The sequence below is a fragment of the Carassius auratus genome, chromosome 32 (assembly GCF_003368295.1).
Source record: "Carassius auratus strain Wakin chromosome 32, ASM336829v1, whole genome shotgun sequence".
NCBI classification, from domain to species: domain Eukaryota; kingdom Metazoa; phylum Chordata; class Actinopteri; order Cypriniformes; family Cyprinidae; genus Carassius; species Carassius auratus.
Genome location: NC_039274.1, coordinates 26,453,788 through 26,470,916, shown reverse-complemented (window position 1 = coordinate 26,470,916; position 17,129 = coordinate 26,453,788). Strand labels below are relative to the sequence as shown.

Here is a 17,129-nt window from a genome sequence, read left to right as displayed (position 1 = left end):
GATTAGCATGTTGCTAGCATGTTTCTAGCATGATTAGCATGTTGCTAGCATGTTTCTAGCATGATTAGCATGTGGTTAGCATGTTGTTAGCATGTTTCTAGCATGATTAGCATGTTGCTAGCATGTCGCTAACATTTTGCTAGCATGATTAGCATGTTGCTAGCATGTTTGTAGCATGATTAGCATGTTGTTAACATTTTAGTAGCATGATTAGCATGTGGCTAGCATGTCTCTAGCATGTTGTTAGCATGTTTCTAGCATGATTAGCATGTTGCTAGCATGTCGCTAACATTTTGCTAGCATGATTAGCATGTTGCTAGCATGTTTGTAGCATGATTAGCATGTTGCTAACATGTTTCTAGCATGATTAGCATGTGGCTAGCATGTCTCTAGCATGTTGTTAGCATGTTTCTAGCATGATTAGCATGTTGCTAGCATGTCGCTAACATTTTGCTAGCATGATTAGCATGTTGCTAGCATGTTTGTAGCATGATTAGCATGTTAACATTTTAGTAGCATGATTAGCATGTGGCTAGCATGTCTCTAGCATGATTTTCATGTTGCTAGCAGTTTATTAACATGATTAGCAAGTGACTAGCATGTCGTTAGCATGTTTGTAGCATGATTAGCATGTTGCTAGTATGTCTCTAGCATGTTTTTAGAATGATTAGTATACAACTAGCATGTTGCTAGCATGATTAAAATGTGACTAGCATGTGGCTAGCATGGCTAGCAAGTGACTAACATGTTTCTATGATAATCGAGCTAAAACCAGTTGATTCAGTTAGAAAACAGCTAAGACCAGCTTGACAGTGGCCAAAACCACTTTAAACCATGTTAGAAGTATGTTTCTAGTCTGATTAGCAAGTTACTAGCATGTTATTAACATGTTTCTATGATAATCTAGTTAAAACCAGTTGATTCAGTAAAGAAAACCACCTAAAACCAGCTAAGACCAGCTAAAGCCAGCTTGACAGTGGCCAAAACCACTTTAAACCATGTTAGAAGTATGTTTCTAGTCTGATTATCAAGTTACTAACATGTTGTTAACATGTTTCTATGATAATCTAGCTAAAACCAGTTGATTCAGTAAAGAAAACCAGCTAAAACCAGCTAAGACCAGCTAAAGCCAGCTTGACAGTGGCTAATACCACTTTAAACCATGTTAGAAGTATGTTTCTAGACTGATTAGCAAATTACTAACATGTTGTTAATATGTTTTTATGATAATCTAGCTAAAACCAGTTGATTCATTAAAGAAAACCACCTAAAACCAGCTAAGACCAGCTAAAGCCAGCTTGACAGTGGCCAAAACCACTTTAAACCATGTTAGAAGTATGTTTCTAGTCTGATTAGCAAGTAACTAGGATGTTGTTTTCATTTTTCTATACTAAACCACCTAAAACCAGCTAAGACCAGCTAAGGCCAGCATGACAGTGGCCGAAACCACTTTAAAACCATGTTATAGGCATGTTTCTAGTCTGATAAGTGAGTAACTAGCATGTTGTTAGCATGTTTCTATGCGAATCTGGCAAAAACCAGCTAAAAACAGTGGATTCAGTAAAAACCAGCTAAAACCCAGCTAAGACCAGCGTGAGAGTGGTCAAAACCACTTAAAAACCAGTTTGGGAGACTAGCCAAAACAACTGATCAGCTTAGGCTGGTTTTAGCTGTATTCTCAGTAGAGAGTTTTTAAGGTTTGCTATGGTAGTAGACAGCTTAAATATATTATAAGCCTTATTTTTCAAAAGTTTGTACCCCCTCAATGAAAGTCTATGGGATTTAAGGTGGTTTTGGTAGTCTGGTTTACGAAAACCATAAGCTGGATCAGTTAGAAAAGATATAGCAACCCGAGTCAGACCAGTCTGAAGGTCTGACCCGAGTTTGGTGGTTCTAGCTTGAAAGCTCTAGGAGGAGATAGTGTTTAAAATTTGGCTCAGAAGAATAATAATAATAAGATTAAATAGTAGATCAGTAAGTTGGCTTTTTCAAGCCAACTTAATTACAGCTTGTTTGGCATGTGTTTTGCAGTGTTTCGATGAACTTCACGATCAGTGCAATGGTTGGAAAAAGAGTTGCTGGCTGTTATGTTCCTCTTGATGATTTGTTTATGGTCTGTAAGCAGCATTCGTCTGTCGTCTCCTCAGATGGAGTCATTATTCTGCTTAAGATGAGTCCTTAACAAATCCGGCAGCGGTTTGGAAGTAAACATGGTTTAAATCTTCTATTGGATCTACTGTTTAGGAACATAAAAGCACATTATTAATGTTTTATGTAGGCTAGTTTCAAGTTATGGTAACTCTTTTATGTGTTAAGAACTGAGCCAGTTTTTCTTCCGACTGGTTTGACTTTGAGCAATTTGAGATTTATGTCTCAAACGATTGTACGAGTTTGGTGTTCGATTAAAGCTTGGCTGTAGCTCCCTTCTGTTCTTGTAATGGCATGTCTGCTGCTTTGTGAAATAGAAATTCTTGAATCAACTCCCTTATCTTTGCTGCAGAAATTGGATGTCTGTGATAATGGCCAGTGCAAGAATTGCTCGTCTTGGGATTTTGGGGGGGTTTATGTTATAATTACTCTCTGTAGTACTTTGTGCATGTTAAGGAAAGATTTCATTTAATTGAACATATTATTTGACACTAAATAGAGGCTAAAACATGAACAACATCCATGTTCAAAATCATTATGTTTGGCATATGCTTTATCTATTTATCTATTTCTGTTATCAGGGTTGAACAAATTTTATAAATTAGCAATTTGTGAGTTGGAATTTGAACTGAATTGGACATATCCAACAGGAAGTAGAATCACAATTTGAATATAAAATTTAAAGGAAATTAAAGTTCCAAAATTCTGAGAATAGTAGTAATTATAAAAATATTATTTTAATTTATAAATTGTTTTTTTATACCTTTTTTTTTAATTATTATCAATTAGCCATATAATTAATACACAAACATGCAAAAGCATAGTTTTGAAAATCAGTAATTTTTACTGAATCGATGTGTATGATTATATATATATAGACACTAATTGTGTATATGTGTATATGTATATGCGTATATGTGTATGTATATGTGTATATGTATATATGTGTATGTGTATATGTATATATGTATATGTGTATATGTATATATGTGTATGTGTATATGTATATGCGTATATGTATATGTGTATATGTATGTATATGTAAGTTTATGTATATTCGTAAACATTTTTTTTTTCTCACTTTACACTTACACTTGTTGCAGAATTTTAAGAAAAATACATTTTAAACGAAACTAAAATACAAAGAAATGTTGCAATAAAAGTGGTGGCTTTACAGAATATATATATATACACACAAATGCATACATACTTTATGTAAATACATACATGAAACAATTACACTTTTATTGCAGAAATTATTATTTGCATCTTAGTTCCTTTAGATTAAAATTGCAATTTGCAAAACCTATGCTTTTGCATGTTTAATAAATGTTTGGCTGAATAATGATTGTTTTCAGCCACCTATTTAGCACTTTAGCTGAGCATAACCCACAATTATATGAGAGGTTGACCAATGAATTGTAGTTTTTTATAAAGTGCACAGAATCTTCCACTGTCCAGCTGCGATCTTGCCGAGTGCGGTTCATAACCATGCATTATGGTTTGTGATGTTTTCGTACCCTCAGGCCGTTGACTCAGGAGGAGATCTCCCAGAGAAGGGAACTGGCCAGGCAGCGGCACGCAGAGAGACAAGCTGCCAATCAGAGCGCAGACAGCCCCCGGTCAGCTGATGCTGGAGGGACTTCAACCCAAGCAAGCCCGGCCAGCGGTGCTGTGACAGGCAAGAATTTAACCCATTCAGTGCTGTATGTGTGGCAGTGGATGAGTCAAACTGGTGTCTTTGAGCTCGTGTGTCAAAGGCTATATCTCTTAACACAACTTCCTTATTTGATATTCTTAGTATATTTATAGTTCATTTTGTCTTGCAGATGCTCTGTGTGCGCAGACAGAAGCTCTTTCGGTCAAAGCTGCAGTCGAGGAGGAAAACAAAGAGCATTTTGTGGCCTTTGCACGAGTCTACAGCGGCGTCATCAGAAAAGGCCAAAAGGTGTTCGTGCTCGGACCCAAATACAACCCGTCACTGGCGCTCAGAGCGGTGAGCAGCCGTTTGTCTGGCCTCATAACCACTGATGGTTTCCTTATCCAAGAATGAATGCAATTCATAACATAATCATCACTCAGTTAATAATCCTTAACCCTGCTGAACTTGAACTCAAGCAAATGAACTGCCTCGTTCGGGTTAATGTCCAATTAATTCCCTCATGTTTGAAGCCGTCTGGAGCTCATTATTACATTATTACCCAGAAACTATTAAAAGACTCGTACAATTGAGACATTTATTGAATAGTCAGAGTCAAATTTGCATAAAACTCCACCATTATTGGCTGTTAAGAGTATTTCTCAATTAAGAGAGGAAGCTTCCCCTCAAACAAAGGGGATTCGGGGCTGAACGGCAATGATTGGGACAAATATTGAGATTGCATCTCTTGTTTCTGGACATTTATTATCAACATATTAAAGATCAAAAAGGCTATTTAATTTCTGAGAAAAAAAGTTGCTATTTTGAGTCTTTAAGTCTTCAATAAGTGTGTGTGTGTGTGTGTGTGTGTATAAATATATATATATATATATATATATATATATATATATATATATATATAATATATATATATATATATATATATATATATATATATATAATATATATATATATATATATATATATATATATATATATTCATGCACGTTAAATCTTAATAATGATGTTACTTGTCATTTACAATTTTTACAATTACTACATTATTAGTAATAGTAAAGTAGTATATCGGAATAAAAAAAAATCGTATTTAGAAAAAATGTAATACATCTCTGAATTATAATGAACCGAATAATGATTCCGAATAATAATAATATTAATAATAATAAAAAATATTATATAATATTATTTATAGTAAACAATATTTGCAATCTTATTTTATTATATTTATTAAATTGTGTATTGTAAGAAGATCAAGTTGATTTTTGTATATAAACAAGTATATACTACATGCAATATACAAAATATATCAATACATTTCTGAATAATAAAATAAAATAAGATAATAACAACAATAATTTAATTAAAATAAAAATATTTTTATAATTACTCAAAATAATGAAATCATAATTTTTTTCATTATTTTGAGTAATTCTAAAAATATAAATATAATATGTAACTATATGTATATATGTATATGTATATGTAAATGTGTTTTTGTGTGTGTTATCATGCATGCTTTCTGGTATTATGAGTCCTAATGCTGTTGTGGGATTTTTGTTGATCATTTTCACCTTTAGCTGCCTGAAGGTTGTTCGGTAGCTGATGTTTTACCCAGCATCCCTCACATGTCCTGCTGTACCGTGGACAGTCTCTATCTGCTGATGGGCCGCGAGCTGGAGGAGCTGGATGAAGTTCCCTCAGGAAACGTTCTGGGTTGGTCATTTGTTTTCTACAGTGTTCCTCTCACAGGTTCTGGATAGATTCGTTTTTTGCCGTTCTGCTTTTGGTTTATAGTAACAGAGACCTTTTACCTGTGATCGCACTTCTTGAAGACAAAGCTCTGTTTGTCGGGTAATATTCTTACTTGGTGTATTGCCTTACAGTACACGGTTTGGCTGAAGCACAGTTATAGCGATGCCATGAAATTCTGGTGCAGTTGTGCTCAAAATAATGTCTTTTCCACATAGTGGATTATTCTGTCTAAGAATTGGACACTTGGATAGGGAAAACCCATTGTTGTAAATGGAGCAGCTACAGTTTTGTGCTGTTTAAGGATGGGTGCATCTGGAATTGACCATGCTACAATAATAAACTAGCATTGGAAATCCCAAATAATGGCAGAGAAAGGACCAAGAAACAGGAAATTTGTTTGGATGTTCAGAATGTTTTAGTCCTCAGCACAGATTTTTTCCACATGTCAATGTCTTGTTGGTCCTGGAACATTATTTCTGACAACCAATCAGATTGTAAGGCCAGGTTAAGGACTGGGTTTGGTTTGCCTTGGGTTTGGATCGGGTTAGGATTTATCTTTTTGTTGTTTCAGAACCAACACAACATCCCTTAAGGCCTGTTCGCACCAAGGACGATCGATAACTAAATGTATACTGCTATAAAAAGGGCTATAAAGCCCTTATGTTTTATCCAGTTGATGATTGTTCAAAACTTTTAACAGCCAATCAGAATCCATCTTGCTTTCAAGAGTTTGAGCATCTAAATTAGTAGAAGACAAAACTGCAGTGTGCTTATAATTAATTAAAAGAATGTTATTGTGTATTGTGTGGATGGTAGTTATTGTTATAGTTACCTTTATATTTGTTGTAATTGGTGTGACCTGGGCATTTATTCAGATTAATCTAAATGTGCAATGTATACAGTTCTTCTTGTGATATTTGCATCGCAGCTGTGTGGTACTTTGTAAATACTATGACACTTGGACGTTGAGTAAAGATCCACAGGTGTTCATTAAGTGTGTTTTTAAAGGGTCAGTCTGCATGGAGCATCCTGGGGTGCTTTGAACTAGCAATCTTCTTGTTAATAGCCCTGAGCTAACAAGATAAACTTTTGGTTATTTGAAACAAAACGGGCAAGAAGCTACATGTCTCAGTAGTCTTGTAACTGTGACAGATGTAACTATCTGTGCACCAAAGCAATCCTATTTAGGCTCTGTTTCAAATCCTTAATTAGTTATTACAATGTTTCTAATTTTCTCTTCTGACATTGTCTATCAATTTAGATTAAGGATTTGAAACAGAGCGACCTCCGGTCTTCAGTGCCACCCGATCCATCAGAAATCATTTTACTATACTGATTTGCTGTGCAAGAAACATTTCTTCTTATTTTAAAGGTTGAAAACATTCTGCTGCTTAATATTTTTGTGGAAATTGTGATATGTGTAGTTTTAGGATTCTTTGATGAATAGAAAGTAAAAAATAACAGCATTTATTGCAACAACATTAAAGTCCTTTCTGTTACTTTTAATCAAGTTAATGCATGCTTCTCTCACTTAAAATACTGTTTCAAAACCTTTTGAGCCCTAATGTATGCAGAGCATTCAAAATCAATCCTTTTTTCCTAATTTCGTCCCTTATTTTTAATTTAGTCTTAGTCAGCGTTTTTTGACAGTGGTGCAGTCTTGTCATCGTCTCATCTTAGCCATGAAAGAAAAAGGTCGTTGACGAACATATTTCGTCTCGTCTCGTCTGACGAAATTAACAGTATTTATGACAGGGGTATCAAACTCAGTTTCTGGAGGGCCTGAGACCTGCAGAGTTCAGATTCAACCCGGGTCCAACACACAAGCCGTGTAGTTTTCCAGTTAACCTGAAGGACTTGATTAGTTGGGTCAGGTGTGTTTAATTATTAGGATTGAATCTAAACTCTGCAAAGCTCCCTCCAGGAATTGAGTTTGACACCCCTGCCTTACGAGGTTTCCTTTCACTCAGGATGCTGCTTTGTAAGTCCAGCTGAATATGTAGACAGCAGACAGTAAGGCAACAGGATTTACATGTGGCTCCATAAACAGCAAGTGATGTGTTTTACAAAGAGAAGCCAATTCTTCTGGAATTCGTTTTGACTTCTAGAGGTTTGTTGCCCTGGCAATTTTTCATAATCTCTGTTTTGTCTGTGTTTACAGTCACAAATGTTTCAGCACCAAACATGCATCAAAGTAGGACTAAAAATACCCTGAAGGCTTTTGCTCAAAATACTGAAGTTCATAATGAAGACTTGGTTCAACAATTCCTGATTTCCCCCCAAACAAACACAAATGATACAAATGATGACTTGTTTTGTAGAGGCATCGGGTTAGCATGCATTCTCCTCCAGACATGGGGAGTTAATGCGCTCATATGGAGAAGTCAAGTTCATAGTTGCCCTTTTTTCAGTTTCAACAGCGATTCATTTATTCTCCTGGGATCCGCCAATTTATCTTCAGGTGCAGACCATATATGCTTCAATTTTAATACTTTATTTTTTGCAAGTCATAGTTTTAATGCACTTAAGGGATACAAGTTTAAATTCATTATAATAATAATAATAATAATAATAAAGATACAAACACGCGCACATACACATTTTATGTATATATATATATATATATATATATATATGTGTGTGTGTGTGTGTGTGTGTTTGTGTATAGCATAAAATGTTATGTATTTTTTTATAATCATTCTGTTAATGTTTATAATTGGTATGGTATTATAAATTATTTATTGTATTTGAATAAACAAATATGATATGATAAAATAAAAAATAATGTTAGAATTATTATTAATTATTGAAATATTATTAATTATTCAAATTATTTCCCCAACAGAAAAAAAATGAAAAAATCCTGTCAAGTTCTTATCATTCACATTAAAAACGTGTATAATATAACGTGTTTAATATATATAATTAAATATATATATATATATATATATATATATATATATATATATATATATATATATATATATATATATATATATATATATATATATATATATTAAATTTAATAATATTATATTTATATAATAATAAAAAAATAATCTAGTTATGTACATAATTATGTCTTCATAAATGATGTACTAAATCAGGAAATAAATATTATATAAGTAAATTTTGTATTATTTTAAATAAGGTTATTGCAAAGTTATATAAAAAGTTATATGAAAGGTTATATATTATACTCTAATCACTATAAAGATGTGAGTGGAACAAAATCCTAAAACATTTTTGTGTGTGTTGGGTCCCAGAAGGGTTAAAGTCTGTCATTCTCATTCTCATAAGCTCGCAGGCTTCATTTCTGAGTTGCGTCAGTGATACTTCACTAACCGCTGGTTCACAAACATTCCTAAACAACAGAGTCAGACTGCAGTGTTTATCATCTGCTGTGGGCTTCACCTCAGTGCTAAAGAGGCGCTCTGGCTCCTCATCTAACAGTGCAAGGGCTGTGTGATTCTCATCCAGGACTCCCATAGATCTGAGTCAGTGTCCAGATCGAGGCAGGAGCAATTAAGTCTAATGTATGATTCCCAGCGTTCCTAGCGTCATAGAAGTGTGTGTGTGTGTGTGATGCTCTGATGAGACTTCATTTCCATTCCTCATTCCTCAGTCACCTCTTTAATGCACATTCTACTCTTGTTTTTGTTTGTGTGCTCTAATGTGAAATTGGACTGACAAAACAATCAGATATTTATATATTTTGATTGATTTAGTCTTTGATAATTTAGTTTAGAGGTGCCCAAATCAGGGCCCATGATGACCTTTGATTTGATAAATATTTTTAGTGTGTGTGTGTATATATATATATTTATATATATATATATATATATATATATATATATATATATATATATATATATATATATATATATATATATATATATATATATATATATATATATGTATGTATGTGTGTGTGTGTGTGTGTATGTATGTATGTACGTGTTCATTTTCTTTGTTCTAGTTTTGTTTGTGTGCAGCCCCCCCGCCCCTTGTAGCTGAGCTGCCTATGTTCTGTTTTTGGTAATTCAGGGTTCATTTTAAAAGAATTACTTTTACAAGAATGTTTGCTAGAAATAATTTGACAATGATAGTTGTTTTGTGCTTTATTGCTATAGTCAGAAACTATTGATGTTTGGAGCATCAGGTTTTGTTGACATGAAAGCGTATAATAAATGTATCAAATGCCAAGCTTACATTTTGACATTTAGATTTTTTTTTTTTTATAACCCTTTTATTCGATACCATTTTAAATGTTTAGATGCACCACAAAGGCTTGACATTGCTCGGGTCTCTCTCCGGTTTGCATGGCAGTACATTGACCCACTGCCCAGTCCTTGTTTATTTTATGAGATTTTAATAAATTATGAAGGAGGGGTGCATTAATGTATCGACATGTTTGTCTGATGCTAGCTCAAGAGTCGAGCGCAGGCGCTTGTCAATAAAACACTACGCAGCTGAGTGGACATTAGTTCATAATTCACTTTGTGCATCAGTCCCCCAAACAGCCCTAACCAGATTTGAATTGTCTTAGTGAGCGCTCACATGGATCAATGGTAATGGAGATGGAGGTGACATGTCTTAGCCTTCATTGCATTGTTTTATTGAGTAAACATTGCAGTCAACGACTGTAATTTTGAGGGGACATTGATTGTAGATTAGCCTGTATTCCTGCTTGATTGGGCTCATTTTTGCAGCGAGGTGTGGAGGAGTTCAAATGCGAGAAAGCCTTTAGATGTGGATGAAAGATTTGTCCTTAAACCACATGACAGGTTAAAAGCAGCGTTTGACCTGGCGCTCGGCTGACTGGACCCCCCTAAAGACAAAACTCAAAGCAGACGCTCTGTCAAAAACAGGCCCGCTCCACTCGCCACATCACACGCACACGGCTTAGTGCTGTCATACCGCCCTGAAACCAAGCCAAAGAGAAGAGCGGATGAAAGATAGAGCAGGAATAAGCGGGGACAAACAATCGCTTTCTCTGTTGTGTGGCTTACCATCTGCTGAAACTCCACAGAAACAGGAAATGAGGAATTTCACAGTGCCTCTGTCTTGAACAGAGCGTTTAGAGACTGGCTTCCTTAAATTCATGAGTGTGAATTTGAACTGAATTCCCATAGGATTGTAAAGACAGGACTGAACTTTACTCAGCGAAGGAATTTCATTAGACGAACACAATAACACGAGCGAGAACCGATTGAACTTTTTATCCAAAAATGAAAAAATGGGTCACCATTTACTCACCCTCAAGTTGTTCCGAATCTATAAGACCTGACCCTAACACAAAAGAAGGTATTTTGAAGAATGCATGGAGCCAAACAGTTGACGGTAGCCATTGACTTCCATAGTACCTTTTAAGTTTTCCATCTTGTAAAAATGATCTTGTTATGTGGTTTGGCTCCATTTTCAAGACCTTGGGGTAATTCTGTTCCAAAACAATAAAATTTATTTATTTAGTTGAGTTTGAATGTTAGTTACCATGCTGGACCATGCTGATTATTGGCCTTTTTATTATCATTAACGTATTTTACGGACTATAAGTCGCACTTTTTTTCATAGTTTGGCTGGTCCTGCGACTTATAGTCAGGTGCGACTTTTTTAACCAAAATTCATTTGACATGAACCAAGAGAAATGATCCAAGAGAAAACATTACCGTCTCCAGCCATGAGAGGGCGCTCTACGCTGCCCTAGCGCCCTCTAGTGTCTGTAGACGGTAATGTTTTCTCTTGGTTCTTTGTTCTAAATAAATGCGACTTGTAGTCCAATGCGACTTATATATGTTTTTTTTCCTCGTCATGACGTATTTTCGGACTGATGCGACTTATACTCAGGTGCGACTTATAGACCGAAAAATACAGTATAATAAACTTTTCAATTGTGGATGCTTGTTTCTACCGCAATTTTGACCACATATTACTTTTGCTCTCATCTGATTCAAACCGATAGCGTAAAGTACTTTAAAAAATTAATATCTCCCTATATTTCTTACAGTGCATTATAATTCTTTGATGCCAAAACTCACAATGTTTTTGTGACACTGAAAAAAAAGCTATTGATTTTATATTAATAAACAAATAAATTTTTATTTTTAAAATTTACGACTGCTTAGTTTAGAATTGTAATATAGATTTTTATATTAATTCTTATTGAAAAGTTGTGTATTTTATTAAAGCTGAAGTATTAGTTTTATTCATTTCGGCAGCTGCGTGTACTTAAATGCCATCGTATTTATATGTAAACATAATTGTAACTCCTATGTAGGTGTGTGTTACCGGTGTCTGAGAGAAGAAGATCGCTCTTTGTGTTTGAATATCACAGCGCAGACAGACGGAGTCACAGTATCTTTCGTCGGAACATCCTGTCGCCTCTCTCATCAGGAATATCAGCACAATGATTCGCATTTATATAAAATGACGTCATTCATTCCTGTGGCCTTTCCCCCGCTGTAATTCATAACGGCGCACACATGCAGCAGAGCTTGTCTAGCGAACCATCCTTTCCCACTTCAAAGCCTCCCTCCCGCCTTTGTTCCTTTCTCAAACAGGAAATCCAATTATTAAATCCTCATAAAATATGTGAAAGTGCCCCCCCCCCCCACCCCCAACCACAATGATCAAGTGTAGTAACCTTAAGAGCAAATATTGAATTTCTGTAATGGAGATGAAGTCATTAATTATGGAGCGATCTCACTCTCGCAGACTCCCACATTTATTTATGCTTTCTCGAGAAGCTCTTTATGATATTTGATATTTGAATGGGATTTTGTCGATGCCTGTGGTTGTTTTATCATTTCATGCCATTCCTTTGTGTGAAGCGTTTATTTGGCACCACATGGAGATTTTTGTTTTATTTTTTATTTTTTTGGTTTGGGAAAATCTTACTTTCCTCTTCTTATCTTTGTGTGTGTGTGTGCATGCGTGTGTGTGTGTGATTTAATGCTTCCTGTATTCAAAATCATTGGTTAAATCATTTTAATCTCATTTAGAACTGTTTAAATTTATTGTACAGTATTGTTTAAAATGTATATTTCTGTCTCTAAAATCTGGTTTTAAACTATGAATGTGCTACAGTTACACTAATGAAACATTTTTCTTGGCCCAAGTTGCTTTTTACATTTTTTAGCAAAAATATGAGTGGTGCTTCTCTATGATGTTCTGGTCTCTAGAAATGGCTTGGGTCCTTCCTTCAGTGCAATTCTGGTTTTTGGCTGTTGTACTATCCACTAAGTGAGAATTGAATGTTTGGCCGCTTAAAATGTAGTAGCACACACATGCTTCGAGGAATCATTTGTTTCACAACAAAGTTTGGTTTAAGTACTGTGGTTTAGGTTTTGGGGTTTGTAAAAAAAAAAAATCCAAACCCTGTGTATGAGCAATAATAATAGTGATGATTGCCATATTTATTTAGCTGCTTATTTATAATAGCAATGAGATACTTTAAAAGTAGCTGCATGCAGATGATTTGAGGTATCATTCATTTCACAACAAAGTTTAATACTTTGATTTTAAGTACCATGGTTTAAGTTTAGTTCTGTAAAAAAAACAAAAAAAAACAATCCACTGTATGAACATTAATAATAGTGATGATAAATGACTGCACTACTTCTTCTGGCTTGTTGCTTTAAAGGAATAGTTCACCCAAAAATATTAATTTGCTAAAAAATAAAAGGTGTAGATGAGTTTGTTTCTTCATCTGAACAGATTTGGAGAAATGTAGAAATGCATCACTTGCCTCCCAATGGATCCTCTGCAGTGGATGGGTGCCGTCAGAACAGCTGATAAAAACATCACAATAATCTACACCACTCCAGTCCATCCATTAATGTACTGTGAAGTGAAAAGATGTGTATCTGTGAGAAATTAATCCATAATAATGCTTACTCCAGTGAAGAAAGTCTATCCCCTGTTGTCCATTTTAATTGACTAACATGTTTGTTTTGGACTGTTTTTTTCTTGTAGATGGTGCTTGATCTGTGCATATTTCTCCCCTGATTCAGACAAGTTTACTTTTTCACTGGAGAAAAAAAATTATGGATAGAGGAAGTAACGTCCTAACAATGGATTTGTTTCTTACAAACATGCAGCTTCTCACTTCACAAGACGTTAATCGCTGGCCTTGAGTTGTATGGATTACCAGTGGATTATTGTGATGTTTTGATCAGCTGTTTAGACTCTCATTTGGTGATGGCACCCATTCGGATGAGCTAAATTTCTCCAAATCTGTTCTCATGAAGAAACAAACTCATCTTGAAAGCAGCAACCCCTCAAACATCTAATAGTCTTAGCAAGATGTTTATTACAGGCCTGTGGTACGGGAATGATTGTCTGTCAGTCAGCTCGCCGGGGGTTTTAGGATCTCGGGTAGGTCGCCTCGCTCTCTGGTTTAAAGACACAGCAGATGAGATGAATAATGCTGATTCATGGTGGCGAGCTTTGGGGAAACGTTTGTTTTACGCTACAGCGCGCGTGTGTGTGCGTGTTTACTCGTGTCTGGACGGCAGAGCTCTGAGTAACTGGGATTACGGCTTGATTCCCGCCTCGACAGGCTCCCTCGGTTATATACAAACTCCAATCAGGAAGACCACTGATGTATCGTTTCGTCGGGTGTTTCAGCGACTGGGCAGATGTAGGACATTTGCTTTGTGCATTTTGAAGTATGCTGGTGGGGAGAGGTAGGGATGGGGCCAACAAAAAAACTAGTCAGTTGTTATTTATCTAGACTTTTTAGCTTTAACGATTTAGCAGCATTGCTTTAAACTGAAAGATGAAAGTTCTCCAAGTAAAGTGTCTTTGTGCTGTTTTGGGTAATTATACTTCTTCAACCAACACGGTTCATTCTCAAGAGAGAAATGTGTCAAAAAATAAATAAATAAATAAATGAACAGACAAAAATACTGTATTTGACAAATTAAATCACTAAACAACTTTACACAAATATTATGGCTTTAACTCAACAACAGTTATTATTATATTTAAATGTATAATTATATAATATTTAATAATATACTTAGTTTTCATATTTATCATAAAATAAGTATAGAAACATACTTTTAACAAAATATCTATATAATATAAATTATAGTATATATTATGAATTAAGAATTATATAACAATAATAATAATGATAATATTATAATAATAATAATAATAATAATAATAATAATAATAATAATAATAGAAAGGAAGAATCAAACTCTGTATAGTAATTTGTAATAATTATAATGAAGAAAATAAATATAAAAATATATATCTATGTATTTTGTAAAGCTATATACAAATAAAACAAAAGGATTTTTTTTTAAATGTAATAATATTGTATACATCTTATATAAGGATTAATGTTGCTGCCACAGCTATTGTTATTTATTGTAATTATAATACATATAAGTTTTTTTTTTTTTTATCAAACGTAATATAAATTTGCACTATCAAATAAGATTTGTTCGTTTGTTCATTAAGTAATTCATTCATTTTCCTCAAAAAGCACCACCATAATCTTCATAGTCTTTTTTGTTGTTATTTGATTATGATGGTTTTGTACAAAGCTATACTTGTTTTTCCTGCTAATTTGTGGATCTGTTAGATAGTCTTATAAAGGACTGTGTGAACTGTTCTTTTTTTTTAAGATTTCTTTTTTAAGATTAAGCTGTCAACATATCAATAGTTAAACATTTCTTGAAACTCCTTTACTTACATGTGTTTACATGTACATTTCCTTTATGGATGCTCCTTTTAAAGTACAATTATACAAGGTGAGACTAGTTGATTAGTTGTTTGAGCACTGGTAAGTGGATATTTTTGTGTGTGTGTGTGTGTGTGTGTGTGTGTGTGAGAGAGAGAGAGAGAGAGAGAGAGAGAGAGAGAGAGAGAGAGAGAGAGAGAGAGAGAGATTCACTGACTCATCACTCTGGTGTCAAATCAAGCATGACACACTTTTTCTGTCACCTAAACATCCCCTCTCTGCTGTCCTTCAATTTATTGACCATTTTTCACTTCTGTGTTCTTCATGTCATCACCCACACACCCTGTTTTTCCCCTCTTTCCTCTAGCGTGACCTAGATTTTTTAACTTGGCGAGGTCTCGCCAGGTTGTGTTGTTACCATCAATGGTTCTGTATTAGAAAATTTGTTTTGGTAGGGAAAAAAAAAAAGTTGGCCATTTTTCCTGTTTTGCAGCTGCCTGTGAATTTGACAGATGGAATGTGTGTATTCGGGCCACCGTCGCCCTTGTTTTTCTGTTCTCGGCTCAAAATGTCTTTTCTCTGGCAGTTTGTCCTCCTCAAGGCCTTGGAGAAAACATTGTGATCTTCACCCAGAGATGCTGATTCACAGTATTGCATATCCAGATGAACGTTGTCCACAATGCTGCAGTACAATTGGCTTTCATTATTGGCATTGATGGTTCAGTGAAGAACCTTTTACATCCACTGCCATTGAAGAGCCACATTAGGTTTCTCAAAGAACATTTCAGTGAATATTAGTCTGAAGAACATTTTATAATCTAAAGAACCTTGTTTTTCCAATATAAAGAAAAAATGCAAATTTTTGGTCCTGTATTAACTTTCCAATGTAAAATCTTGGTCCTGAAACAGAAGTGTCCTTGTGCAGGTTGATTGGATGTCTTTCTTTGTTGTCCTCGGTTCCTCCGGTAGCTTTTCTCCTCTCTGCTCGTTCCAGTAGATGGCGTTAAAGAGACAAACTGTCTGACTAGACGCTTTGACCCCATGTCCTGTCAGATAAAGGGCTCACGGTGGCAGTGCGTCTGAAAACATCTCCTGAAGTTCAGCTTCGTCTGCGTCTAGGGACCGTTCTGCAGACACAATCTCTCGTCCCATATGACAGTTTAATAAGGGATCTTAATCGTTAAATCTCATTAAACCCGTCAGGAACATATCTGGGGTCATGTTTTTTTTTCATAATTAGGAATTGTAAATAAAAATAGATTTTATTTTTATATAAAATAAAAATGTTAATATGAAACATAGCAGTAGTAATAATAATAATAATAATGTTTTTTTATTTTTATTTTATATGTATCATAAAGCTGCAATTCCAGTCGATTTGAGAATCATGATGATTTTATACGTTAAAAGGTTATAGTTTTGGCTATTTATTTGCTGAGGATCTTAATTATTTTTATTTAGTCATTTATTAAATACTTTTTATTACAATTTAATTTATCTTAATTTCCTTAGATGATCATTTATTTGGCAGAAATACCATTAAATACTGTTAAATTAAATATATTTTAGGAATATTTTTAATAAAAATGATATATATTTTTTTATTTAAATATAGTTTTATTATTATTATTGATGTTAATATTATTGTAGCATTAATTAAAGGCTATACGATACATTCTATTATGTACTGTGTAAATTCACAACTTAAATATTTTTTTTCTTTTTGAACAAATTGTGATGGTCGTAGAAAAACAAAAGCTTGGGTGAAATATGACTCGGACATGTTCTTCACATGGTTTATGAGATTCACGTTATAATAGCTCAACATACAAGAGCAGTTCAACCCAAACATCTTGAGAAACACTGATGCGT

At 34.4% G+C, this 17,129-nt stretch overlaps 1 protein-coding gene across 2 annotated transcripts in view; it reads left to right on the top strand.

The window, feature by feature from the left end:
• LOC113051948 (elongation factor-like GTPase 1) overlaps window positions 1-17,129 on the top strand; it is an 84,767-nt gene that overhangs the window by 22,293 nt on the left and 45,345 nt on the right. For both annotated transcript variants that reach the window (XM_026216144.1, XM_026216145.1), the window contains 3 exons: window positions 3,675-3,829; window positions 3,978-4,144; window positions 5,386-5,521. In XM_026216144.1, coding sequence (XP_026071929.1) covers window positions 3,675-3,829; window positions 3,978-4,144; window positions 5,386-5,521 — 458 coding nt within the window. The remainder of the gene's footprint in view (window positions 1-3,674; window positions 3,830-3,977; window positions 4,145-5,385; window positions 5,522-17,129) is intronic.